The sequence below is a fragment of the Gasterosteus aculeatus genome, chromosome Y (assembly GCF_964276395.1).
Source record: "Gasterosteus aculeatus chromosome Y, fGasAcu3.hap1.1, whole genome shotgun sequence".
NCBI classification, from domain to species: Eukaryota; Metazoa; Chordata; class Actinopteri; order Perciformes; family Gasterosteidae; genus Gasterosteus; species Gasterosteus aculeatus.
The window spans coordinates 13,914,169-13,941,119 of record NC_135709.1 but is presented as its reverse complement, the minus strand read 5'-3'; the positions used below and the strand labels follow the sequence as shown (position 1 = coordinate 13,941,119).

The 26,951-nt window shown below is 47.8% G+C and overlaps 1 protein-coding gene across 2 annotated transcripts; it reads right to left on the bottom strand.

Annotated features, from left to right (window-relative positions):
- Positions 1–3,158: 3,158 nt before the first annotated feature.
- On the bottom strand, positions 3,159–23,966 carry LOC120812686 (protein MTSS 2-like). Of its 2 annotated transcripts, none has more exons than XM_078097802.1 (13): positions 23,206–23,966; positions 21,034–21,095; positions 20,872–20,945; positions 10,439–10,523; positions 10,172–10,263; positions 9,997–10,071; positions 8,297–8,454; positions 8,102–8,209; positions 7,740–7,837; positions 5,753–5,885; positions 4,916–5,086; positions 4,640–4,805; positions 3,159–4,526 (listed from the first exon to the last, which is right to left on the bottom strand). In XM_078097802.1, exons 1-13 carry the CDS (start codon positions 23,272–23,274, stop codon positions 3,748–3,750), a joined length of 2,070 nt encoding a protein of 689 aa, XP_077953928.1. In that variant the 5' UTR covers positions 23,275–23,966; the 3' UTR covers positions 3,159–3,747. The 2 variants fall into 2 exon arrangements, with proteins under 2 accessions (XP_077953928.1, XP_077953929.1); XM_078097803.1 differs by having other exon boundaries at positions 23,695–23,941.
- Between the last annotated feature and the right edge of the window lie 2,985 nt (positions 23,967–26,951).

Below are 26,951 nucleotides of genomic sequence, written 5' to 3'. Positions count from 1 at the left end.
TAAATACGGCTCCTATGGCCGTTGACAGAACGTGTACCTTGTGGATTTTTGTGAGAAATATGTCGGCAGATTTGTATTGGAGCCTATGGGGCTTTTGGCAGAGGTTGTGTCACTCAAACACTCCTTGCGCCAAAACTAAAAAACTCTGGGATTCCATGAACACATTAATCCAATCAGCACAACCATACCCTCATTAATCTGAAGAAATGAAGCCTCTAGAGTGTATACTTTGGCTGGAAGGACAGAAGTTCCATATTTTTTTAACCAGATTTCTGCGCTGCCCCACACTCTAGCCGTCGAGCTCTCCACTCTAGCAGACGCAATACACACTCATGTAAAAGTCAGAAACGGAGCGAAGAACTAGTGAAACATAATCAGTGATTATGAAAAAAGTACAATAGATATCAAGAAGCAGTTTTTTTCATAAAATAGTTAAGAGTTGTGTCAACATTTGAAAGTTGAAATGGTGTCTGTAGCTGAAAGATTTGCAAAGCTGAAAAATCTGAAAGTTGAAGAAGTTTAGGAGGATTTGAAAGCAAACTCCATTTGAAAACCATGTTAAAATATTAATGATTATTGATTTATATAAATTCAAGCATAAGAGGTAGAAAGCTGAAAAGTCATAGCCCTCAAGCCAGAAAGGAGCTGAACATTTTAATATTTGAACTGTTTTAATAGCTGAAAGTGTGAAGGAGTTGAAAGGTGGCGCGGAAGAAATAGAAGAAGAAGATGAAGATGAAGAAATAAAGATTCGAAGAACAATACTTGGAATGCATCGTTAATGCATTCCAACAATAAAGATTCGAAGAACAATACTTGGAATGCATCGTTAATGCATTCCAACAATAAAGATTCAAAGAACAATACTTGGAATGCATAATGCATTCCAACAATAAGTTGAAACTAGAAAAGGCATTTCCTGCTGAAAATGCGTTGGAATGCAAAAAGCTGAAAGCTGCACTGAATATTTGAAAATAGCTGAAAATACAGAAAGTTGAAGGGAATTTGAATACATTTGCTGAAAAGCTGAAATGAATTTGAAATTGCTGAAAATACAGAAATGGGAGAAGCTGAAAGGAATTTCAATAGATTTGCTGAAAAAGCAGAAATGAAAACAGCTGAAATAAATTTGAAATATTGCAAAAAAATACAGAAATGAATATTAAAAAATTGCTGTTGATAGAGGCATAAGAATAGCTGAAATTATTTTAAAGAACTGCTGAAAATACAGGAAGTGGGGAAGCTGAATTCCAATAGATTTTCTAAAAACAGAAGTTGCAGGAGCTTAAATTTGTTTAAAATTGTTTGTAGTAATATTAGTAGTAGTATTAGTTATAATTGTGGTATTAGTAGTACTAGCAGTATAAGCAGTAATAGTAGGTTTAGTATCAATAGCAGAAGAAACAGCTGGAATACTATTAGCCATAGTAGTATTTGTAATAACATTAGTAGTAGTTGTAGTATTAATAGCAGTAGAAATACTAGTAGTATGGTAGTAGAAGTATCAGTTGTAGTACTAGAAGTACGAGTAATATTCGTAGTGGGAGACAGAATGTTTGTTATTCACACTTAAAAGTTTTTAATTAATAGGCCTCATCACAGACATTACAGTAAAAATTCCCTCCATGGGGCTTTTATTTTGAAATTATTGGATTGGGTGGGGTGGGGGGTGTAGATAGAGGGAGGGAGGGTGAGAGGGTGAGGAATGGAGGGGTGGTGAGGAAGAGATAGAGGGAGAGAGAGAGGAGGAGAAATAGACAGACAGACTGGCTGATTAACAGTGAGAAGAGGTCAGGGTGGAGGGGGGAGGGGGGGCGAGTGTCTTTATCATATTGGTCTGTTGACAGAAAGCATAGCTGCGTCATGTGACTCCACTAATCAGGTCATAGGAGCAGCTGTGAGCCACAGACAGATCTTGCAGCATGTGAGTGCTCGTAACCACGACAACGCCGCACCTGTGATCATTAACGAGCTGCTGCAAAAATGCAGAGACATGGCAGCAAGTTACACAGAATCCACACCTCAAACAAATGAGAACCAGCGCAAAACTATAACAGCTATCTAAAAAATACGGCGTTTGTATGAGACCCAAGACTCTACCGAACGCGTGGATGTGTTTTTATGTCTGTCCGGTAATAAATACGGCTCCTATGGCCGTTGACAAAACGTGTACCTTGTGGATTTTTGTGAGAAATATGTCGGCAGATTTGTATTGGAGCCTATGGGGCTTTTGGCAGAGGTTGTGTCACTCAAACACTCCTTGCGCCAAAACTAAAAAACTCTGGGATTCCATGAACACATTAATCCAATCAGCACAACCATACCCTCATTAATCTGAAGAAATGAAGCCTCTAGAGTGTATACTTTGGCTGCAAGGACAGAAGTTCCATACTTTTTTAACCAGATTTCTGCGCTGCTTCACCCTCTAGCCCCCGAGGTCCCCACTCTAGCAGACGCAATACACACTCATGTAAAAGTCAGAAACGGAGCGAAGAACTAGTGAAACATAATCAGTGATTATGAAAAAAGTACAATAGATATCAAGAAGCAGTTTTTTTCATAAAATAGTTGAGACTTGTGTGAACATTTGAGAGTTGAAATGGTGTCTGTAGCTGAAAGATTTGCAAAGCTGAAAAATCTGAAAGTTGAAGAAGTTTAGGAGGATTTGAAAGCAAACTCCATTTGAAAACCATGTTAAAATATTAATGATTATTGATTTATATAAATTCAAGCATAAGAGGTAGAAAGCTGAAAAGTCATAGCCCTCAAGCCAGAAAGGAGCTGAACATTTTAATATTTGAACGGTTTTAATAGCTGAAAGTGTGAAGGAGTTGAAAGGTGGCGCGGAAGAAATAGAAGAAGTTGAAGATGAAGAAATAAAGATTCGAAGAACAATACTTGGAATGCATCGTTAATGCATTCCAACAATAAAGATTCGAAGAACAATACTTGGAATGCTTAATGCATTCCAACAATAAAGATTCGAAGAACAATACTTGGAATGCTTAATGCATTCCAACAATAACAAGTGGAGAAAGTAAAGAAGAAATTAAACTTGAAAGTGGTCACATTTTGGATGTGAATGAAATAACAAATGTTGGTGTACACTGTTTACATCTATTAATGCATTACATTTTCTGACAAAGACAATCGGGCCATTTAATAGTAAAAAGCTGTTTAATTGCAGAATATATTGACTGTACAGTACAGCAATAAAAGCACTGCCATATTGCTCCTATTTTACACGACTTACAAAGCTGCTGTTCAGCTTATCCAACAAAGTACAGTACATACGGTACATACAGTAATGATGAGAAACACAACATACAGACGGGCCCACAGAGCGCTTCACTGCCCATCACTTCCCACTGAGCGCTGGCTATGTTGATTAACAAATGCACAATAATATAAATGACCATAAGAGCAAGAACAAGGACAGTCAACCCCTTCAGCAGCGATGTCCTCATCACTGGGGCCAAAAGGGGGACAAACCGAGGTGCACAGCCACAAAGCCCGAAGACAAGAACAAAAGAGAGGGATAAAAACCAAAATAATATGGATTACTTTGTACGTACACAATACATACATAACATGGAATGAAGACGCTGTCCATGGTCACCCATTGCTCTGCGAACTGGCCTCCTTTATGACTTGTACCTGCGTGCGTGTATCACACGAGTGCTGTTGCATTTCCCTACGAAGCTTCAGTTTGTTAAACAAAGAAAAAAGAAAAGGGCTCCACAGCAGCTACCGCAGGAACATGGGAGTGGACCGGTCGTCGGTCACCGCCTTGCGGAGCCGCACCCCCCGGCGTATGGTCACCAGCATGTCCGTGTCCTCCTCGGTCGCGGGGGACGGGTCCCCTGGTAGAGGGCTGTGGAAAGGGAAGTGGCCCTCGCCGAGGGCGTGGGCGCTGGCGGCCAGCTCCCCTATCTTCTCCACCAGGCTGTGGCGGTTGCCGGCGAGCAGAGGGTCCTCCTCGGAGCCGCGGGGGGCCACGCTGGGGGCCTGCTGGCCGTAAACGCTCCGGTCCGCCCCCCGGCAGCCCCGGCCCGCGCCGGGGAGGCTCATCCTTTTTGAAGTGGCCCTGGTGTAGTCGCCACCGATCGGGTCGTCCCCGTAGAGGAACTCCTCGCTGCCCGCGCGGTGCTGGGACGGGCCGGCGCGGCCCGGTGAATCTGGTGGCACTGCTGGGGTTTTGACCGGCACAATGGGCGGCCTGATGGGAATGGGGCCGGACGTGGACGCCGTGCGTCTCACTCCGGTTTTCGACGACGGAGTCCGGCGAATGGTTGCCGTCCCCGAGGCAACGGCCCCGGCGCTGCTCCTGGCCGCGCCGTTGGGAGCGCACTGCAAGGCCTTACCTGCCGGCAGACCCGCCGTGCTGGCCGGCCTCTTGGTTTGGATCATGCGGCGGTAGCTCTGAGCGATGTTGCTGTGGCGCGGGATGGTGGACGACTTGTCAAAGTCTGCCTGTCCTTCGCGGTCAGCATCGCCGTTGAGTGAGTAGCACTCATAGTCCGAACCTGAAAGTGACAGCACCTGCCAAGTTACTCAATCGCATCACGCATTCACATCAATCTGAGCCGTTGAGAAGAACCAAATGTGTTTTCGTCCCGATGGACGGAGTGAGCACTACCTTGTGAGGGTATGGTGTCCTCGGAGCAGGAGGGGGTGTTGGTCTGGGTGCTGTAGCCGCTGGAGTACTGCAGCGAGTCCCTGCTGCTCTTCTGCTGCTCCATGCTCAAGCCTCTGGTCAGAACCATCGCCAGAGTGCTGGCCGCCGGGGAGAGCGGCTCCCCGTGCTGAGGAGCGCACACAAAACACAAGTAGGAAGTACATATAGATTAGCACACATGTACATATTCAATTCATCGCAATAGTGTCGAGGCATACAAATACATTTTTTACTCACCTTGGCTGCAATGGTTCCCGGGACGGTTCTCCCTCTCTGTGGCTCCTCCGGCTGCGTCCCAGAATACCCCAGCGGACTGGGCGGAGCATCCGGCTCTCTCATCTTATCCGCAGACTGCCTCCTACGCTGCAGAGTGGTGGCCAGTGACGGCTCACAGGATTTGGCCCAGTCCTACAGCAGCAGACGAGACAATGAGACTGTCCTACGATTTGTGCACCTGGGGAGTTTGCCAGCCGACAGTTAAAGCAAAGAAGCTGCTGATTAGGACTCGTGGCCGGTTAGATGCAAGTGTCTCAGTTTTGCACATCTTAATAAAACTGAGCTTGATGAGCAACAGGAAAATGGCAACTGTGAGGGTTAATCCTGACGGGATCAGTGAGCACGATGTGCAGCAGAACACAAGGAAGCGAAGAAGCAACAGTTTTAAAAGAGCAAACGCAAAAAGTAAAATTGCAAAAGAAAAAACAAACCTTCCAGCTAGGAATCTTTGATGTGGGTGAGGGGGTGTTGGATCCGAGGGAGTGGTTAAATGTAGGGGACGCAGGAAGTATGACAGAGAGAGGCCTCATGGTGCCAGTGTGAGAGAAAGCAGGGCGGAAGGTACCGAAGGATGAGCAAAAAGTAGATGAATGAATGAATAAAATGGGTTTGGTGGTCGAGCTATGAAGCAGGGGTCATTGTTAGGTTCAGGTGATTGTTGTTGTTTCTGCGTCATGCTAGCTTGCAGCATGACCACCTGGGGAATCTCGGTCTGCTTAATGCAGATAATGCCTTAATGCCTCGTGCAGTTGACCCGGGTCAAAGCATACGCTTTAGTAAAACGGCTGAGACTACTACCTGGCTGGCGATGTCAGAGGGCATAGGCGACGGAGGCTTAGACTGGGGGTTGGCGTCCTGAGACACGAAGCCGGAGTCGTGGGAGGAGACACTGCTGAGCCGATGGGCACCTGCAGAGGGCATCTGGAGGATGCTGTAGACAGGATAGCACATCGGTATAAAACACAATATGTATGGAGGAGACAAATCAAAACAGGGACAAAAGTCATTTGTATTTTCTTTATATTTACGCATCAATGTCATGGTTTAAATTTTGCTTCATATAATAAACTGACATTATACCTTTTAAACCATTTGCCTGTGACATGAAATTAAATGACAACACAGAAGACAAAGCAAAGAGGCGTATTTATCTACATCGAAATAGGATGAATCATCCTTATCAAAATTAAAATACTCAACCCTCCGATCAGATTGGGATTTTCACCATAGATGGACGCCATGACAGACAGCCTTTCACAATAAAAGACTTCCCTGTGGGTCACCCGGTTACAAGGATACTACCCATGCATTCCAACACCCATGCTACCACAGAATACGGAAAATATTTTGTATATTTGACATCAGTATTTCTAATGTGTCCTTCGTGGCATGCTTTTCTGGCGATTCTGACCGACAATCCTGCAGTATAAATAGTATAATGTCCACTAATCCAATGTCCAAGTATCGATTTGTTGTGTTCACCTCTTTGGTTTCTATATAATCATTACATTTTAATATGGCATGGAATAATTCAAGATGGAATAAAAAACATATAGCAAAAAACAACAAGCAAAGAGATAACTGTCCTAATAAAATACAGTACGCGTTTTCATTCAATTATGCATAGAAGGAAAAATATATTGCAACATGCGCAATTGTTTGATTTATGTTAATTTGCACATTGTAAATCATCCATAATAATATATAAAATATATATAAAATATAAAATGATGCATGCTAAAACTTTACGTTTTCTTCATGAAGCTTATTATGGAAGATTAATAGTCATGGAAAATAGAAGAAAACGCTTAAATAAAATAAGTACCACAAAAGCAACCTGAAGGTGATCTGAAGTTATAATTTTTCCATAATATTTGTCCTCTAGGATGAAGCTTAACGTGGAATGGCGAATGAATTATGACAAATTAAACACACTCAAACGATTCTTTACTCAACTCTGAACTTATGGCGGGTTTTTGTACAGACCGTTGTCTCTTGATCACAAATATGTTCTTAAATTTCCATATATCATGCATATCTTATTACCAACATCTGAATGAAGAAAATACCATAGCCTTCAGCTTATCAAAAACCTTTTACTCAGTAGATAAACAGATACGTCTACATTGGCCGGGCTGAGACCACGGTTGTTCCATTTGGGAGAAATAACCTTTGAACCAATGGATCTTAACCTCACTCAAAACATAACACCGGCAGATGTAATAATCAAAGTTTGTGTTAAAATCCATCCTCTCAACATTTAGTCAGTCACTGTACCGTTGATTAAAATTGGCCCTCAAAAAAGGCTTTTAACTGGTATAAATATCAGAGAGAGAGGTTACCAAAACAAGTTGATAAGACAATTTAGCATTGCAGACTATTACATGCTAGAGAGCACATTTAATCAACATTTATAGATATGTCTCTGAACGATCACAATTAGACTTAGACGTTTCTCAAGCTAATCTGGCTGTAAGAAGCTTGAGAATTGCAAATCTACCAGGTGCAGGAGCTGAGAAGCTGGCACGGTACGCCTGCACTCTATGTTGATTGTCACTGACAGCCTGGATGTGTGGTGAGTGGGGGGCGGGGGGGCACCTGCTCAACCCCCAATATTTCATGTCCTGCGTGAATAAGTGAGTTGAAGTGAAGAAAGTGCCTGTATGTTCACTCACCTCCCATCCATTATGAAAACTATTGGCATTAGCAGCGCAGCAGACACGGCACAAACTGAGCAGAGCACAAAGAGCCACAAAGTGTGTGTGTGTGTGTGTAGGACATATACCTGCACATGCTGCTCTTCCTGGAGCCGTTGCTGCTGGGGGAGGAAGGGGGGGTCTGGTAGGACCAGCTGTAGTCGGAGCCTTTCAGGTCCCGGACCACCTTCGGCAACACATAATCATAATACGGTGAAGATTTGCTAGCAGCAACAGGGTGGAGATTTTGAAAATAATATATACCTGTAATTTAGCCACAGAAGAAGTTATTTCTTAATCTGTGTTGTGAAATATATTTATATACATGGCTGTATATTTCAATTTGTGGTGGAATTGTAGTGTCTATTTCATACTGTCACTTGAAGAATATTATCAGTAGCAGGCCGTAACATTTCAGATCTGACCAGCCGTAGTATTGCACCCGTGTTACCTGCTCACTGGCCAGCGGCAGCTTGTGTGGGTCTTCCGTCAGCACAGTGAGGTCATCGACAATTGGCTGCAGGTGTATTATCTCTCCCAGCATGGCGATCTCCAAATTCTGGAGGGGGAAACAGGCGGTATTTAACAGCGAACACGTCAGAGCAAAACGTCCTATTTTACCTTACAACTCCTAAACGTTCCTCACCACCACAGGCTGCAGCAGGTTGATGAATGTACAGTAGCGGCCTCTCTCCTCCAGGAGCGCCCTGCGCACAGCCTGCTTCTCCGTCTCCTCCATCAGCAGATACAGGTCGCTGACATCTTGCATGGCGCTGTCCAGCTGCGGGCGCAGGTTTCCCCGCCCTATGCAAGGCAACGGAAAGGGTGCGTGGGAGAGAGGAGGGGAGGGGAGAGGAGGGGGGTAGGGACATTAAGGGGCAGATAATAATTATGGAAATGATATCAAGGGAGAAAGGTGCACCCATTTTCAGAGGCGAGGAGGAAGGAGAACAAAATGAGAGATGATTAGAACACATAATGATAAATTGCCTAATGATAAATTGGGTTCAACGCGCTCGCAAACACCGGAATGAGAGGACGGCGAGAAGCTCCATCAATCATGACATGAAGGTCGTAAAAATGGATGTGATTAGACAAGCGGGTGTAAAATGAATGTCTGGGAGTGCTTCAAGACTGCAAACAAAACCGACACCAGGTGATGGATGAAGAAAGGCAATAGGATGCAATGATGATGTGCACTGAGATGCCACATTCTTCTGTCACTCTAATTGAACGATTGAGACAGACCTTCAGTGCCAGATAAAAACACCCTAAAAGACATCTTAGCATATTGGGTGAATCACAAAAAAAGCAGTCCCTTTAATTACAGTGAGACTTGAAAATGCAAGTGAGGAATATAGTTTGGAGTGAGTTCACACATTGTTCATAACTCCGTGGATCATAATCTCTCGCGCTTTAAAAAGGGTTGTACCATATCGCGTAGGTTAAAGACATAACTTTAATCTGCTTTAATCCGTCAGGTCACCAGCATTTAATATGACACTGATTTAATTAAAGGGATCATAAGGATCTGACAGTTTTCCCAATTAATAGGCTAACTTAACTTAGCATAACATCTGGAAAGACAGCGAGCTGGAAAGTTAATCAACGGAAAAACACTTTGTGTCGTCTGCACATTTGTATATTGATTTGTTTATGGATAATGTTAATTATTCAATAACTTAGAGAAGCTGGTAGCTAAACAGCGGCTGGCTGCACACATGAGCGTGGTTTCAAATCTTCACATCCAACTCTCTGCAAGCAAGAAAAGAATTCTGAATTTTGCACCCGATTCCACTATACAGGGTTGTCTTTGTCTGGCAGTTTTATCCAAAAATGATGGGACGCCTTTGAAAACTATCTCATGAAGCACAGCGGACGTACCTAGAAGCTCTATAGCCAGGGAAATAGCCCCAAAGAAATAGAGGACGTTGCAGGGGAGAGGTGGGGGAGAGAGGGGAGGGAGTGGGACAGAAGAACAGGCAGTGTTAGCCGCATCAAAACAGGGCACATTGCATGTTTATGAGCAGCCCGTGGCACCGGGGTGGATCCTGTATGGTAATAGGAGTTTAATTACGTGCAGCCGGGAGCGGCTAACGCGAGCACAGCCAGAAGAGACGATTATTTATTTTATTTATACGCTAGAGGCTGACAAATCATTCGTCGAAGAGCTTTTGAAACGGGTCCAGGTGGTCGTTTCTGATTCTAATCTCTAGATGGCGCCAGTTTATTCTGAACCACAAGACCGGACCAGGGAACAGTAGCCGAGCAGATTTAAGAGATTAATGTCAGCCCTTGAATCTCAATGTAGTAGTAGTGTAAATTATTCTGTTCTCTTTTTCTCACCTTTTCTGGCTTTTTTCTGGAGTTTAATGGTATCTAGCGACTTCCTCTTGATTTCCTGGCGAGACCGCTTGTATTCTGTGGACAAGCCAGTCAAAAAAAAAAAAAAGTGGATTTAGATTTACCTCCAAAAGCACAGTGCTCACAAACAAGCGCTTATAGTTTGCAGGTTGTTCACCTTTGGCGTGGTCTTTGTCCAGCTGATTTGCCGTCTTCTTCCATTCCTCTATTCGGTCCTGGAGTGGCGTAACCAGGCTTTCCATAAGAGCACTATAGAGAGTTGAGGACATTGTGGTGTAAAATAAATAGCTTTGTTTCCATGGCAGAGAAGAAAGTTAATTAGAACGAGACAAGACCTGGTGGGGGGGGGGATATTAAACCCTCCTCAAGGCCGGAGAGGAAAATGCAGTGGAGGGTGAGTACAGAATGTCCAGGTGACGCTTACTTGGTGAAGTGGCGTAGTTTTGTCTCGATGCTGCGGTGTCGCATGCACATCCTGGTCAGAGCTGAGCCGATGTCCCTGGTGGCACCTTAGATAAGAAAGAAACAAATTGTCACCCACGATTTAAGACGTTCGGAATTACGAATCTAAAATATTCCACGTGGCCTAGAAAAATATAATTCTCCATGGAAGAGACATAACGCATGAAAGGGTCTGATTCTCGTGTGCGTCCCTGGCGGGGGGGCGTCCCCAGCTGCAGCCACTAGGTGGACCAGTGCCGACAGTAAAAGCAGAGCCCATAAATGTCACGTTTGTTTGTCAGAAAGCAGAACGCGACACAGAAAACTACCCCCACCCCCCCTCCCTCTTTTAACAAAACATGCATTTCTCCCTTTGACAATTGCAGGTGTGATTCTCACCACAGGGTAAACTACGGCTCGTGTGAATCAGTTGTTGTACTCAAGTGTAATTAAATTGGGGGGGTTTCAGCCCCTAAAGCCCGGGCTGGCCCACTGTCTCTGGGATGGTTCACAGGCAGGTGTAATATGTGGCAGCGGTGATCCGCTTGTAATCTGGGCCACATAGGGCTAATCTGAGGAGTCTCTCGCTAAACAAACACACACACACACAAGCCTCTCAGCAGCAGACAGGTCTCATAGAATCGAGGCACACAGGATTTCGTTTGTGTTCATTGATGTTTTTGGAGCATGTGCACAAGTGTGTGTGTATGTGTGTGTACAGTGAGATGCATGTAGTGGTAAAATATGTTATAACACTGTTTTGTGCTAAAGCCGTGTCTCAAGTGTCCTGTATTTGACCCTGATGTGCAACGAGCAGCATGATACAAAATGTTGCTTTGCAGCTGTGTCCTGAGAAGGGAGAGCGGTCGACTCGATCTCATAGAAGCTTCAAAACAAAGGACTTCTCTTCATGGCCTTGGTTCATATCTTATTCGGTACGAAAGTTCCGGATCCAAGTTTTACTTTCATGTCAATTAATTATGATTTGCACCGGCCACTGAGGAGGATCTTGTGTGTGTGTGTGTGTTACCCTCAGCTTCACCTGGGTTCTTATCTCAACCTGCTTTGCAGCTTCTCGTAGCTGGCACGGAGAATGTCTTTCACATGTGTATAAAAACTCGCGTTTTTACTGCTCGGAGACGTCATTACACCGAGCGCTGAGATACGTGCTGGTGTGTTGGACCTCCTGCTTAGCAAGCAAGCAATAGTTAGAGCCAGTTCTCTATGGAGAATTGCTCATGTAATCTTTTTCTCTTATAAATAAATGTTAATTTTTGACTTCAATTGATGAACGTGCTGCGATTCTTCTCATCAACCAACTCGGGGGGATTGGAGATCCTGACAGTACATAGACAGGTGGTGTGATTTACCACCCTCCTCTCCGCCCTTTCCAAGGTCCTCACGCCCTCTATCCTGGAGGAAGAAGGAGGGAATTCTGTAAGGGAATATCCCTCTATTCTTCCATGGCTGCTCGGCCTTTCCTGTTCCCTCTGTTTGCTAAAAACAAGTGAAGCAGGCGCGGACAGAGAGAGAAGGAACCTGGCGGCCAGAGAGAGTGATGCGGCCCTTTCAAAGGCAACCGACCTGCACTCTCTCTCAGAGGCAACTTTTCATCGGATGATGCAGAATAACTTAAAGGTGCCCCGGGTCTGCATTGCTTTTCTAGTTGGCAGGGAGAGGGGCGGGTTGGAGGTGAGAGGTCATCCAGCTGTATCGCTCGCATCGCCCCCCCCCCGTTCCTTCTCCTGTCCAATTCACACCTGCCAATTTCTCTTCCTCTCCCGCCTCGTCTTCGTCCCTCCCGGAGGGAGGGGGTCAGCTGACAGCCACATCCTGGGGAGGTCCAGGGCCTCTGGCCTCCGGATGGACGCGGCTGAAGTGATTTACTCCCACAGCCGCCTGCGTGCACTCTGGCATGTGACAAACATATAAACGAGCAGGGAGGACAGTTTCGTTTTTATATTTTGTAGATTGCAAACGACGAAAATATCCATTCCATCCCGTTTTGGTCTCACTGAACATTTTTTCTTTTTTTGGCCCTTTAGTGTTGTTCTCTCTAATGATTAAGGATGTGATGCTTTTATTACAGCTGGATACTTGAATTATTAGCAGCTTGAAACGTGGCTGGGAGCTGGTGAAGGGATTATTTAGCAGACCTGGACCCGGGGGGCCTTCTGGGGAAGCGGCATCGAGCGTATAGCAGACATCCACACGTGCGTGAATGAAGAAAAACACAAACCAGTTATTGATCCCGGCAATACGTCTTAAGTAACGGAGGAAACAACATCACAGTAACGTGTCGCCAGAGCCAATGGCACCTGGTTCAATACATTTAATGAACATGAATATACATTTCCGGCAGGTGGGCTGCGTACGCTGAGACGTTCACAGGGTTGTTGTTGTTGTTGTTGTTGGGTGGGTGAAGCCCTCACTGTCGGGTTATTCTGTGATATTGGCACAGTGGGGTCCCGGTGTTTTGGTGCGTGGTTCCATCCAGAGCTCTGGTTCTGATTATCGAGGTGGGAGGAGCGTTTTAATAGGTCTGCTTTATGGGGAGCTCTCCTGCCAGGAGCCCGGGAGCTAAACTGCCACGGGTCTCATTCCCTGATGTCTTCAACATGGCAGCTGGGCTCAACCGTCTCTCCCCTTTCAGCCCCGAAACCGAGCGCGCGCTCCCTTCTTTCCCCTGCTTCCTGTGTCAATAAAGCATGTTTATGCGGGCTGCAGAGCAACAAGGTACAGAACATCCTCCCAGTTGGACTTCCAGGAATACGAAATGTGGGGCTGCTTCTGCTAAGCTCTTCTGCAGTTGCTGCTTAGCAAAAAGGAAAAATCACCAGCGGAAAATCACCAGCGAGACCGCAGTTATTCCTCACGTCGTCGGGGGAGCCGACCGCGGCTGGCAGGGCCTGTGAGCTTCCTGCCTTCGCTCGCTCCCTCCCGCCCCCCCCGGGGGAAGTGCTACCGAATGTGCACTGGCACCGACACAGCGGAGGTCACTGATGGATGAAAGGCGGCGTGCGGATGAGACGAGGCGGCGGAGGAAGAAAGGGAGTTTGCACGCTGCCGAGAAGGCGGAAGCGTTGGAGGGCGGCTGCAGGTGCGACGGACGCCGCTCGGACAGAAGCCCTCCCACATTAGGCCCAGAAGACGTGTACTATGATTGATGACATTTTTCCAATATTATGAACATCTTCAAATAGTTGTGTTGATCTTTTCAGGGGGGGGGGAGAAAACCAAGAGGAAAACAAAAAAGAGAATAAGGAGGAATGCTTTGACTTTCATTTCAGCAAATACGCAACTGCGATTACTGAGTTCAAGGACCTGACAAAACATTATAACATCTTCAAACCTTCGCTTCAAAGAACAGCTGGAGTTCAGCGTTCCTCACGGGGAGCAATCAGTCAGTTAAAAAATAAAGCAGCGTTCGTCTGCTGGTGAGGGAGAAACCGCTTCTGATGGAGCGAAAGGAGACGATAAAAGAGCCGATCACGGCCGTTGATTGTGGAACAAGAGCAGACTGATGTGCTCCTGCAACAAGATGGTGAACTCAAGTCTTTGGAGAATGTCTCCAGAATTTATGATCTAAACTGTAATAAGTATATATTTTAGATACTCATAAGGAAATAAGCATTTTAAAACATAACTAGTTCAAGATTGTAATAAAAAAAACACCGGATTCATGTGAATATTTAATGTTCTGACAGATTGGGGTGATGCAGTGAGTTGTTTCCTACTAGGCCATCGTTGTGTGTACTTACTAAACTAAAACAAAGACTAAAAAGGCGACCAGAACAACAGTCAGACGCACACTCAACCCATTGTTGTCTGACCGGTGAGCACAGCGAGGTTCACCTCACAACAAGAAACACCGGCGGACAGAACTCGCTGTGTCCTGGTGTGGTGTAAACATGAAGGAGAGGGGCGGGGGGGGGGAGCTTCCTATTCGGTGACATTAATGCTGCTAGAAACAGAAAATATAATGCACAGGTCCTCATCTTCACCTCGCCTTGAGAGGAGGACGCCTGGAGAGCCCATGTGACATTACCCCTGATATTCAGCCCCCAGAAGGGATTAGTCATCTTCACCTTCTTGGTGGAGCACGTTACCATGGTGACGGGTAAACACCAAGGACAGCTGATGCCGACCGGAACGTCATTAGTTTTGCACCTGACGATGGCGCTACATGAATAATGAGAGATTAGAGAACTAAATTATTAAAGTGAATGTTGCAGGGAACATCATTGCTTAAACTAACTATCATGGCGATCCATCCAGTAATGTTTCTCTATACATCCCAGTTCGGAGTGGCAATAGAGGAAAAGTTAAGACGATTCCTCCTCTGGGGATTACGAATGCTTGGACCAAAGGGGTAGACTGACAGAGCCATGATGATATCATGGGTAAAAGGCAAGATTTAGGCAAAAAAGTGAGCACATTAAAAATAATAATCACACAATCATGAATTGGGACTGATGATCCTCCACCGGTCTCAGTAAATGTATCCAGCAGTTTCCAATCAGCCACCTCGGCGGATTAAAACTATGCATGTGTCTCTTTCATTACTCATGTGACGTCCTTTCTTCTACTCCTCCGCCAGGCTCACTCCGGTCGGTGTTTTCCCTCCCCGGCTCCCTTCCTGACTTTGTGTTCTGGACAGAGCTGAACGGTGTTACGATCAAGCCTCATGTTTGTCTGCTTAGTTTGCCATTTCCCCTCCTCGCAGCGAGCGGAACAAAATTGGTTTTATTTCCATTATTATTCCCTCTTTTTCCATCTGTTCTTCTCATCATTGCTCCAGCCACTTTGGCCTTTGCGTGTGGTCACTAAAATAGCTGCGAAACATTCCTTTTCACTGCGAACCACATTGCGTATTGAAGTCAATAACCTCCGGTGAGAGATGGAGGGCTGTTTTGGGAGTTGTTCCTTCAGATGGCGTTGGACAGCTGAGGGAGAAATAAGAGGCCTTTGTTCGTGCAACTTTATGGCTGGAGGGGGGTCGTGAAATACCTGAGGCGCTTCGCATACAAAAGGCACAGCTGACCATAACACATCCTTCATTAAAGAGAATGCATGTGCATTGCAAGTCCAAGCTAAAAACACTCCTTAAGCCCACATGCGGGATGTAGGTGTAGCCTCCCTGTTATGGCACGATATAGGCTCATACCAGGCTTGAGCGTAAAATGTCAAAGCTCGGTGGACGTCAATGTCGGTCCTGCACTCTCATTATTCGACGCGTCCGTAAAAATAGCTGTGCCGCTATAGGACGGCGCAGAGGACAGTAATCCCCTGATCTCGCCGCGCAATGGGCCACGGCCGCCTCTCATCCACGCCAGGCCGTGCAGATGGCGGCTCGGGATAGCCGTCCCATCTGCCGTCCCAGAGACGCACGTGGGCCAAGCAGATTACCGCTCGGCTGAGGAGACACTGATCTACCGCCGCATCTCCATTCCATCAGGGAGCATGGACTGAAGGGGTGAGAGAAGGGAGTCAGGCAGGGAGAGTTCGCAGTGACCCCGTTGGGGACATTATGTCTGTGTAATGGTGTGTGTGTGTGTGCGCACGGACGCTGTAAAGGCTCTGGCCCACAGATGTAAAGAGAAAAGCGCCGAGCACAAACTTGCAGCGCATGGCAGTCTGGCCGGTGATCCCCGAGTGTGAATGTTTAAAGCCGGGGACGGCTGATCAGGAAGGGAGGCAAAGGCAGTCTGTGTCTGTGTGTTACAGAGTGGGGCTAAGAGGATTAGCTAAACGCCTCTGCCTAGCCTGGATAGCCGGGGCTGTGGAAATCCCGACCACAACCCCCACCCATGGCCAACACCCCCCCCCCCCCCCCCTTGACCACCACCAACCTCAGCCCAGCTCACTCTCCCAGACTGTATATCCCATCGCCTGATGGACCATTAGCTCTGAGCGACCGGCTGTTTAACTTCTTTCTCATTCAACCTTCAGCAAAATGAAGTCAACCTTCCACTAAAACATTCAGCCCGGCGACCACATACACAGAGCCCACTATTCTCCATAATAATAATAATTATAAGCTTTTATTAGGTACCCAAAGACGCTTTACAAAGACAGACAAGAACAAAATCAAGCAAGAAAGAAAGAGAAACGAGCAGACAAAAGAAACACACAGAACACTAATTTGAAGAGGTGGGTTTTGAGGGCTTGTTCGAATAATGAGACAAGTCCACTCTTCTTAAATACATTGCACAACAATTTAATACGAATAAGAGTGATGAAAATGGGCCGGACAACACACCAAAAGCCACAGAGCTGACCTCAGACCAAATCCCAGGGGGGGAAAGCTGAGATATCTAATATAGACTTTGTGGCTGGCAGACCTTTATTGAACCCAGATGCAAGAGACAGATGTGCCTTTAGACATCCATCCATCAGCACAGATTACAGAAACACTGCAGTCGGACAAAGTGCCACACGCCCCCTCCAGCTGCCTCATAAAGCACACACACTGACGCCATGCCCCTGACCATAAACTCTAAAAGCGGACAACACGGAAAAGAGGAAGCGTGAACAAGGAGTCCGTTTGAGGTTGGAAACGGGGGAGTGATATCAAATACAATACAGCTATTGCTGCACATGTATGAAGAGCTTTCCTCCAGCAATAAGACAACAAAACACGTAGAGACAGGAAATCATAAAACCCGAATAAGGGGAAACTTCGCTTGGCGGGGAGACGTGCGTATGTGTGTTTGTGTGCGCTACAAGGGGTTGACGCGGTGAGTGTGTCAAAGGTAAGGATTAAGGGAAGCAGAAGACAAACGCGATGAAAGCTCCAGCTGTGCCAGCAGCTGCAGCTCGTCCGCGAAACACGAGAGGGCGGGGAACCCGGGGTGACAGCAACGGCGGGCCAACAGTTCAGAGCCGTGGGGCCGCCAACCCCCCCGCGGTGCAGTCAGCCCTATATGGTCGGTGCAGACGCCGAGATAAACATGACCGCTGCAGGCAGACAGACCCACACTCGCACAGGAAACGGGGCCCGAATCAGCCACAAAAAAACTTTGGAAATGGGGAGAAAGTAGTGTGTGTGTGTGTGTGTCTTGAGTCAGTCAGTGGAAAAGAAGGAGGAACATCTGGATGCCAAAGTATTTGGGATAATAGGTTTTAACATTGCAGCAGCCAGAAGGGTATGTTTGCCTAAATCCTGCCCATGGAGCTCGGTGTTCAAAAGGCTCCAGTACATATCGACATTCCTCCTGCTAAATTAATTGCCAGGTTTCGGAGCACGCAAAGACTAACGCGGCTCACAGAGGCAGCACGCGGTTAAAGAGAAAGAGAAAAGCAACGAGGCTGATGGATTTACTTTGTGTCAAATAAACACGGGCCGAACGTCGAAACCATCAGATTATTATTTTTGCCAATGCGAGTAGAATTAATCTACTGTTGAACAAATACAAAATCACAAACTTTCATGTAATCCGATGTTCTTTGGTACAGTCAAAGCATCATGGCAGCAGAGCAAGCCGAGGCAAATCAGTTTTGCAAGAAAAGGTTCACAAGAAACAAGATTTTTACCTGGACACCAATGTCATGGTGTCTAGTTTTCTGTCTGAACCAAAATGCCGTTTGACCGACCACCAAACCAACATGCCAACCGCATAGGCAGACTGTTGAAACCATCAGATGTTGCGACTATTCATCTGCACCGGCCTAAAAAAAACACATTTCATCGGTTGCTCTTCGCTTGCTACAAAGTCTGTCATCGCATATCGTGCCACGCATCACTCATACAGTCGCAGGCCTCGCAGGGATGCCGATAAACCTAAAAGTTAATGTCCCCGGAGAGGAAGAGTGAGTGGGAGTATGAGTGACACACAGAGGGATTTTATGTATCTGTAGCTGAACAACTCAATCAGGAAACATTTATTAGCCAAAATATGTCAAACATACAAGGAATTTGTCTTGGCGGTTAGTGCGCGGCAGTAGACAGCAAGACAACAGTGCACAAGTAATAAAATAAAGTGGGATGAAATGCTAATGCAATGGGTTAGTAGAATAAGGCTAAGGCTATGGGTTAGTATAAAACAAGGGAATAAAGTTAAAAAAATTTAAATATTAAAAAGTTAAAAAGAAAAATATTAAGCATAAAGTGCACTAACAAACAAGTAACAGACAAGAGACAAAGTGACAAGTGACAAAGTGATGAATTGCAGTTAAAGTGGCAGGTGCAGTGTGAGGGGGAGTGACAGATGGAGTGTTATAGTCAGGCAGTGGGGGACCGGGCTCTGTTGATGAGCCCGACTGCCGACGGGAAGAAACTGTTCGTGTGGCGGGAGGTCTTAGATGGACCTCAGCCTCCTGCCAGATGGAAGGGGCACAAACAGTTTTTGTCCGGGGTGGGAGGGGTCGGCCGCGATCTTTTTAGCTCGCTTCAGAGACCTGGAAGCGAACAAGTCCTGCAGGGACGGCAGATTGCAGCCGATCACCCTCTCTGCAGAGCGGATGACCCGCTGAAGCCTGACCTTGTCCTTGGCTGTGGCTGCAGCGTACCAGACGGTGATGGAGGAGCAGAGGATGGACTCGATGATGGCCGTGTAGAAGTGGACCATTATCGTCTTTGGCAGGTTGAGTTTCTTCAGCTGCCTCAGGAAGAACAACCTCTGCTGAGCCTTCTTGGTGATGGAGCTGATGTTCAGCTCCCACTTGAGGTCCTGGGTGATGATGGAGCCCAGGAAACGGAAGGAATCCACAATAGTGACGGGGGAGTCACACAGGGTGATGGGGGAGGGTGGGGCTCTGTTCCGCCGGAAATCTACAACCATCTCCACTGTCTTTAGAGCGTTGAGCTCCAGGTTGTTCTGGCTGCACCACGACACCAGATGGTCAGACTCCCACCTGTAGGCTGACTCGTCCCCACCAGAGATTAGTCCAATGAGGGTGGTGTCATCCGCAAACTTCAGGAGCTTGACGGACTGGTGGCTGGAGGTGCAGCTGTTGGTGTACAGGGAGAAGAGCAGAGGGGAGAGAACGCAGCCTTGGGGGGAACCGGTGCTGATGGTCCGAGAGGCTGAGACATGTTTCCCCAGCTTCACGTGCTGCTTCCTGTCAGACAGGAAGTCTGTGATCCACTTGCAGGTGGAGTCGGGCACGTGCAGCTGGGAGAGTTTGTCCTGCAGCAGAGACGGGATGATAGTGTTGAAAGCAGAGCTGAAGTCCACAAACAGGATCCTGGCGTAGGTTACAGTCCAGATGCTGGAGGATGTAGTGGAGGGCCATGTTGACAGCATCGTCCACAGACCTGTTGGCTCTGTAGGCGAACTGCAGTGGGTCCAGGAGGGGGTCGGTGAGGGACTTCAGGTGGGTCAGGACTAGCCGTTCAAAAGACTTCATGACTACAGAGGTCAGGGCGACGGGCCTGTAGTCATTGAGTCCTGTGATTCTGGGCTTCTTGGGAACAGGGATGATGGTGGAGGCCTTTAAGCAGGCTGGTACGTGGCATGTCTCCAGGGAGGTGTTGAAGATGTCAGTGAACACCGGAGACAGCTGGTCAGCACAATGCTTCAGGGTGTGAGGGGAAACGGAGTCCGGACCGGCTGCCTTACGGGGATTTAGTCTTCTAAAGAGCCGGTTAACGTCTCTCTCCAGAATAGAGAGGGTCGTTGCTGGTGGGGGAGGGGAAGGTGATATAGATGAAGAGGCGTGAGCACCTGATGGGCTGGGGGAGGGAGGGGAGAGGGACTGCAGCAGGTTGGTGGAGCTGTGGGGGATGGGATCAGGACATTGTCTTTCAAATCTTCAGTAGAACTCATTCAGCTCGTCTGCCAGGCGGAGGTCATTCATGGAGTGGGGGGTTTTTGGCTTGTAGTTGGTGAGGTGTTTGAGGCCTCTCCAAACCAAAGCAGAGTCGCTTGCTGAGAACTGTTGTTGGAGTTTCTCAGAGTACAGTCGTTTAGCATCTCTCACCGCCTTGCTAAACTTGTATTTTGCCTCTGTGTACAAGTCTTTGTCCCCACTCCTAAATGCCTGATCCTTCTGCAGGCGTAGTGATGCACCCCTCTCAGCTATCTCTTCCTCCCTCTCCCTCTCTCTCTGGTCCATCAATCATTCTGCTGTTTTACAGTCTTTTACAGTACGCGGTTTCCCTTTGAAATCCTGCCCTGGTCACGCTCCATACCTGCGTCACATCAGGAACCCTTTAAGGTTTATGTATCGCCGGGGTAATAAACTCTACTGTTACTGGACAAGCTTACGGAGTAAAACTAGTGAGAATGTGTGAACACGGCTGAAGAAGAAAGGCCCCTCCGGTCCTTCCAGCAGTGAGCGGTCAGGTGGGCGACTGCGACCCCCCCCCCACCACCACCACCACCCCCAACCCATCCCCCAGAGCCTCCACCACTTCTGAGAGGCGGCACCTTCTTGAGTCTGAGTGGAGACTTAATAGAGATCCCTCCTTACCTCTGGAGTTGGTGGCCATGTCTGCCACCTTCTGAAAGGCATCTAGGAAGGCCACCGCTGCCAGAATGGTGGTCCTGTAAATGTATTGGGCACACATTTACTACACCGGCACCGCGTCAGGAAACACATTTACTCAAGAACCGTTTTTTTTTTTTTCCTCACCTGAGTTGAGAGTGCAGTTTTGTGGCCTTGGCACTGAAGTCTTCCCACACGGGGTAAGAGCTCTGGTGATGAAAGGGAAAAGAACAGTCATACCCTCTGAAGCACACACACACACAGTGGAAAGCAGAATAAAATGAAAAAAACAAATAAGGAAATAAGGTTGAATAAAAATTGGAATATGGTTGTTTATGTGCCAATAGTGCGGCCGCTCTTTGAAAAATGTGGCTTTGATTGACCCGAGGATCATCACACGCTGCTTTGAGCTCTAACGGCGGAAGCCAAAACATGAAACACATTCATTATCTAGATCCCATTAGACAAGAGCTTGAGAGAAAGGAAGAGCATTACGGCCCACGTGCCCATTTGAGGGACAGGAGCCAAAAGACGCCGCACATCCTGACTATATATAGTCTTAGTGGTCTTGCTCTTCCTCGCGTCCGACGAGACAGCATTTTAATTTTAACTCACAGCTCCTCTCCGCCTTAGAAAGCGATTTGGGAGCCGTCGTCTCCCCAACAAACTACAAGATACTTTAAGCCTCGCCGGCTGCACTTGACTCCAGCAGGTGTCCAATTAGCTTGTTCGGCCTGTGACTCCCGGGGACGCGCTGCCAAGACAGCTGAGGAGGTGAGGGTGAGAAGGAGGGCGGCCAAGGAGGGGCTGAGACAAACATCCGCTCTCTTCGTTCACCCCCAGCAGCGCCGAGGGCGAGGTCGAGGGGAGACGGGGAGGGTGACAGGAAGCAACTTCCTCTGACGCCTCCGCCGCTCACCGCCATCCAGGGAGGCGGCAGGCTCAAGGTCAACGCAACAAAACGGGGGGTTGGAAGTCACATCGGACCCGATTCTTGAAGCCAGCCGGTGTCGCGCTATTCCATCCTTCCTTCGTTTCCTTCTCACCCTCCACCTCCACCATTTTGCTCGATAACAGTTATGCAACCAACATGTGCCGCTTACATCACAACGTGTGGTTAGTACCGTCCATAAGGGAGCCATTTAGTAATTGTACACTGTACTGTGACTTCTCATCCCCAATCGCGAGATCAGCCGTGTTGTTCCCGGGGTGGTGGTGGGTGGGGGAGGTGGGGGTGAAGCTGGTTCTGACAGCGCTGTGTGGCCCAGCCAGGCGGCAGGAATGGCATCAGATGTGGACACGGACACTGTGCTGACTAAGGGCTCCAGCCTCATTCATCTTTGCTGCTTGTCAATACACACACTGCCTCTTTCTAAGAGCCCCCCACTCCCAACCCCCCCATTCCACCCCTTCACCGTCTGTCTCTGCGAGCCTGTTGTCAGCGCACCGCTGAAGGGAAATATATATATATATACAAAAAACCCAAACATCGCTGCCAGCCGGGGAGCTGATTCCAATGGAGCATGACAGGCGAGGGTCCATAAACAGTCGGCGCGAAGGCCCCCGCGGCCTCGATCGAGCCAGTGATCAATAAGGAACCTGTTGGGCTTATTCGCTGCCTCTCAACACTTTGTTGCATTGGGGTCCTGCACAACGAGGAGCCGCCACGCTACTATGGGGGCCCGATGAACGCGTTCACACTTTCCATCTGTTGTGGTAAAAAACATCAGACCACCCGGGTTCAACTTCCTCAACTTGACCCTCCCCCAACACACACACACACACACACATATGTGGGTTATAGGTCATGACAGCAAACTTTCTATAATAGCAGCGTTCCACTGGGGTCAGTTCTGCTCCGCGAGGTGAAGCCTGGATGAAGTGTGAACAGTTGTCAGGGGGGGTCACGTGACAGCCAAAAACAGTTGTGCTGCACAGCGTAGAAATGACCTCCCAAATTCTAAAGCTCCTCCTTCTCTTGAATGATCGATTTTTGATTGTAGTCGTTATGAGCTTAGGTTTTGAACTCAAAACACATTAAAGCACCCAAATGGTCTTTCTTTAAAATTAAACATTTCATTATTTAGCTCAGGTTGGCAGGTATTCTGGTCAAATGAAGTATTGTTAAATAGACCTGCAAATAACACGAAGGGATTACGTGTTTCATCTCTGCCTTTGACCTGCAGCGGTGTTTCCAGTGTGGGGGGGGGGCACAACAGACAAAGGCAGCAAAAATATGCGCCCGATGAGCCACCGCGTTACCGCAAAAGGTCACATCTCGCCCCGGTCCACCAGCGGGGCTGCGCGCGCGTCACCTACCTTCATGTCGCTCACGATGGCCTGGAACAATCCACCCAGCGCCCCGCACTCCTTCTCCACAGACTCCATGGTGCCAAAAACAAACAAACAACAACAACTAAAAAAAAAACGATGGGGGGGGGGGGCAGTCTGGATTAAGGGATCCGCTTTCAAACCCCAGACATGAAGATCTTTGTGTTGGTCTTCATCCGCCCTCCGTTGTCCCCCTTTCGCACAAAAGCCGGGAGCGCGCAGCGCAGAGAATGCGAAAGCCGCAAAAGCCCCGCGGCCAGAAGTCTGCACAGCGCACAAAAAGAAACGTGCTGCTCGATGGCACCGGCGGTGTGTGTGTGTGTGTGTGTGTGTGTGTGTGTGTGTGTGTGTGTGTGTGTGTGTGTGTGTGTGTGTGTGTGTGTGTGTGTGTGTGTGTGAGAGAGAGAGGGGGGGAGGTTAGGGGGAGAGATGGAGGAGGGCACTGCTGCTGCTGCTTGCACCGCCGCCGCTACTCGCCTCTCGGATGCACGGGAGGGTTACCGCCGGGAAACGTGGAGGGGACGCTCACTGCGGCTCCTCATGGTCGCAACGATGAATGGAAGACAAAAAATGTGCAGGAGGAGAGAGAGAGAGAGAGAGAGATAGAAAGGGAGGGAGGCCGGGGGGTGGGGGGGCACCAGCACGGGAGATCGGTCGCAGGTCTGGAGACGCGGGGACACCGGCAGATGTCTTCGGGCTGAAGTCCCCGGGAACACGATCCATGGCAATGGGCAAAGGGGGCTGGTTTCAAATAATGGTGAATGAAGGAGGCGGGGTCAAGCAGGAACACCCCCTCCCTCCTGCTCCTCCCTCCTCCTCCTCCTCCTCCTCCTCCTCCTCCTCCTCCTCCTCCTCCTCCTCCTCCTCATCCCACCCACGCGCAAACAAAAGTGTGGCCTCGGGTCACCGCCCTGCATTCCTGACTAACACCCTGTCAGTTTGTAACCCCACACACACCTTTCCCTCTCACCTGTCTGCCCCTCCCAACAAGAGAGCACCCACCACCAGGTAGACCATCGTTTGCTGAACAGAAAGGATCGACTCTGCCACATACCGCTGATGCACGAGGGTCCGCGAGAGTTTCCTTAATTCAGCAAGGATGGGTTTTGGTTGGGGGGCGGGAATGCGACGGTTTCTATTTCGTTGCGCTCCGTAAAGACCTGAAAGCAATCATCAGCCCCTAAATGCATCAAGCTGGGGAGACAAACGCTCACACTGAATGACAGACTTTAAGGGCTTTGACGTCTGGGTGTATTTTCGTCCAACGTTGTGCGATAAATGCCTGTTTATTTTTTATCCTGTGTTCCACTTCCTTCATGTGAGAGGCTGGTGGAAAGAGGTTTATTATTTCATTAGCACAGGCCAATAGAGATGGACAATAGACAATAGAAGCTGTCTGGCATTTACAAAGTAATTGAAAATCTGGATGACGTTGGGTGTGAGGTGTACTGTAACACTCCCTTATATAAAGGTCACAGGGTCGGAACTTTCATGCAAAAGCCTGTTGATTTTTCTAATCTGGCTTCCATTCACTTCTTCCTCCCTCTGGATGATGTTTCAGGTTCCCTCCAACCTGGACCAAGCCACAGGAGGCAGCTCTCCTTTAATACAAAAAGGGAAACACCGGCTTTGTGAAATACTGTGACCTCTAACCTCAGAGTCAGGTCCTACCCATGATTCAGTCCGGGGCCTCGTCCTGGTTTATGGGGAAGCTGTGGACCCGGATGAAGTCACCGCTGAGGTCACCACAAATCCATCGTGCTTCATCGTCTGAGGTTGAATCTGCTCAGACTTTAACATCTAGTGCAGCTTTCGTTGGGCTCACCTACAGAACGTGGAGAGGACGCACACGTGAACATCTGCTGGGCCTCTGCTTTTCCCTCATATAGGACCAACGTTAAAGAACAAAGAGGAATCCGATAAAAACAGATTGACAGCGGAGCAGTGGGTTATACAACATGTCCGAGAAACTCCCGTGGGAGTTCTGATACAGTTTTTTTTTTCAGCTTCTGCATGCGTTACGTTGACCGACTTCTTTTGTAAGTATTTTATATTTACCCCCCCTCCCTCCCCTTACTTTCAACTGTCGCTTTTGATTGTTTCAATGTCAGGCTGAAAAAATAAAGAAGAGAGTAGGGCGGAGATGCTCTAAATGTGGGTAAACTCTTCGGATTTACCTTAATGTATAACAGTAAGAAGCTTTAAGCAACCTCTCCCCCTGGAGACAAGAGAAAAAGATCTGCAGGTTTTTGATAAACTTGATCATATTTTGTTAGCTAATTATTTCTAGCATTGAATCCAGCACACAAAAAGCTGTCAAGATGTCACGTGAAATAATCGAGTAAATCTTTTCTCACTCAAGAAAAACGTGAAAAATCCGCGATGTAGAAGCTTCCCAGCAGCACCTGAACACAGCAAGATGAAACCATTTCTTGTTTCTACTCAAAACACGATCAAACCCTTCACTTCCTAAACCTCCCAATTCCCTTCCTGTTCATACCCCACCGTATCCCCCCCCCCCCCCAAACACACTTCTCCATGTGCGCCTGTGTGTAATTTCCTCTCCATCGTTTTCCCCGGGGTCCCGCTCTCCTGCTGAAGCATCTCACAGACACGTGTGCTTCTGTATACAATCTCCCCGAGATCAGAGACGCGTGGGTGAGGAGAGGGGAGGGTTCGAGAGGAGGAGGGGGAGCGAGTTAGGCTGAGAGCCCCTCAGCTACAGAATGTCGGGCCTGCTTGATCCACGTTGGCTGGGACCGCTTGACCTCCGCACAGATGCACCATCCTACCGAGCCACACAAACAAACAAACAAAGAATACTGGAGCCGGAAAGCTTTATCCCCCCCCCCTCCCAAGCCAACAGCAACTATCAAACATGTAAACATGCCTAATTAAGAAATGATGGAGCAGCGTTTGCTCTCTTTTGAATGTGGAAAAGGCCATTTGCAGCCATGTGTGAATAAACGCAGACCTCTGCCAACTTGCAACAGAGCAGCAGCGGAGATCCAGACCGACATCTGGAACCAAGCAGACAGTCACATGGTGAACATCATGTACGGGAATACCCTGAAATGTAAAAGCATGAATCTGTGCAAAGCCCCAGAAACAATCACAGACAAGGACATTGGGAGCGTTGAAGGATTTTTAGTTTCACTCCTGCTGCAACTCAAAATAATTTGTCTCCAGCAAGGACACGACAGCCCGAATTATTTGGAGAAGAAACACTCACTGTCACTGCTGTGTCAGTGTGTTTCATTTCAATTAGAAACTGATGGACGGAAAATCCAGGGGGGGAGCGTTTTTTATCGAATCACCGTGCCGCAGCTCCTACTTTGAGGAAAATGATTCAAACTGAAAACATTCCAAGCTCACTGATAAACACACGTTCTATTTTTCACACGCATGAACCGAGATGATCCGAGAATCTCAACAAATGGCCGACCCTCTCATCACCACGGTGAGATTCCCAGCACTGTGCCCCCTCCCCTCCCCCGACACACACAGTAAACACATTTATAACAGACATTCCGCTTGGATAGCGGTGACCTCGGTCACATCAGCGTGTTTGAGCACCGCTGCCATTCCACTCGTCCTCCCTCCTGAGCCGGCGTCAGTCCAAAGTTTACGGGTGTGTGTATCCAACAATGAACGCGGCCCTTGAATCAAACGTGCTCGGGAAAATAAGCGGCGCGGTCAACAATCGAGGCGGGGACGGTTGAACTCGTCAACTG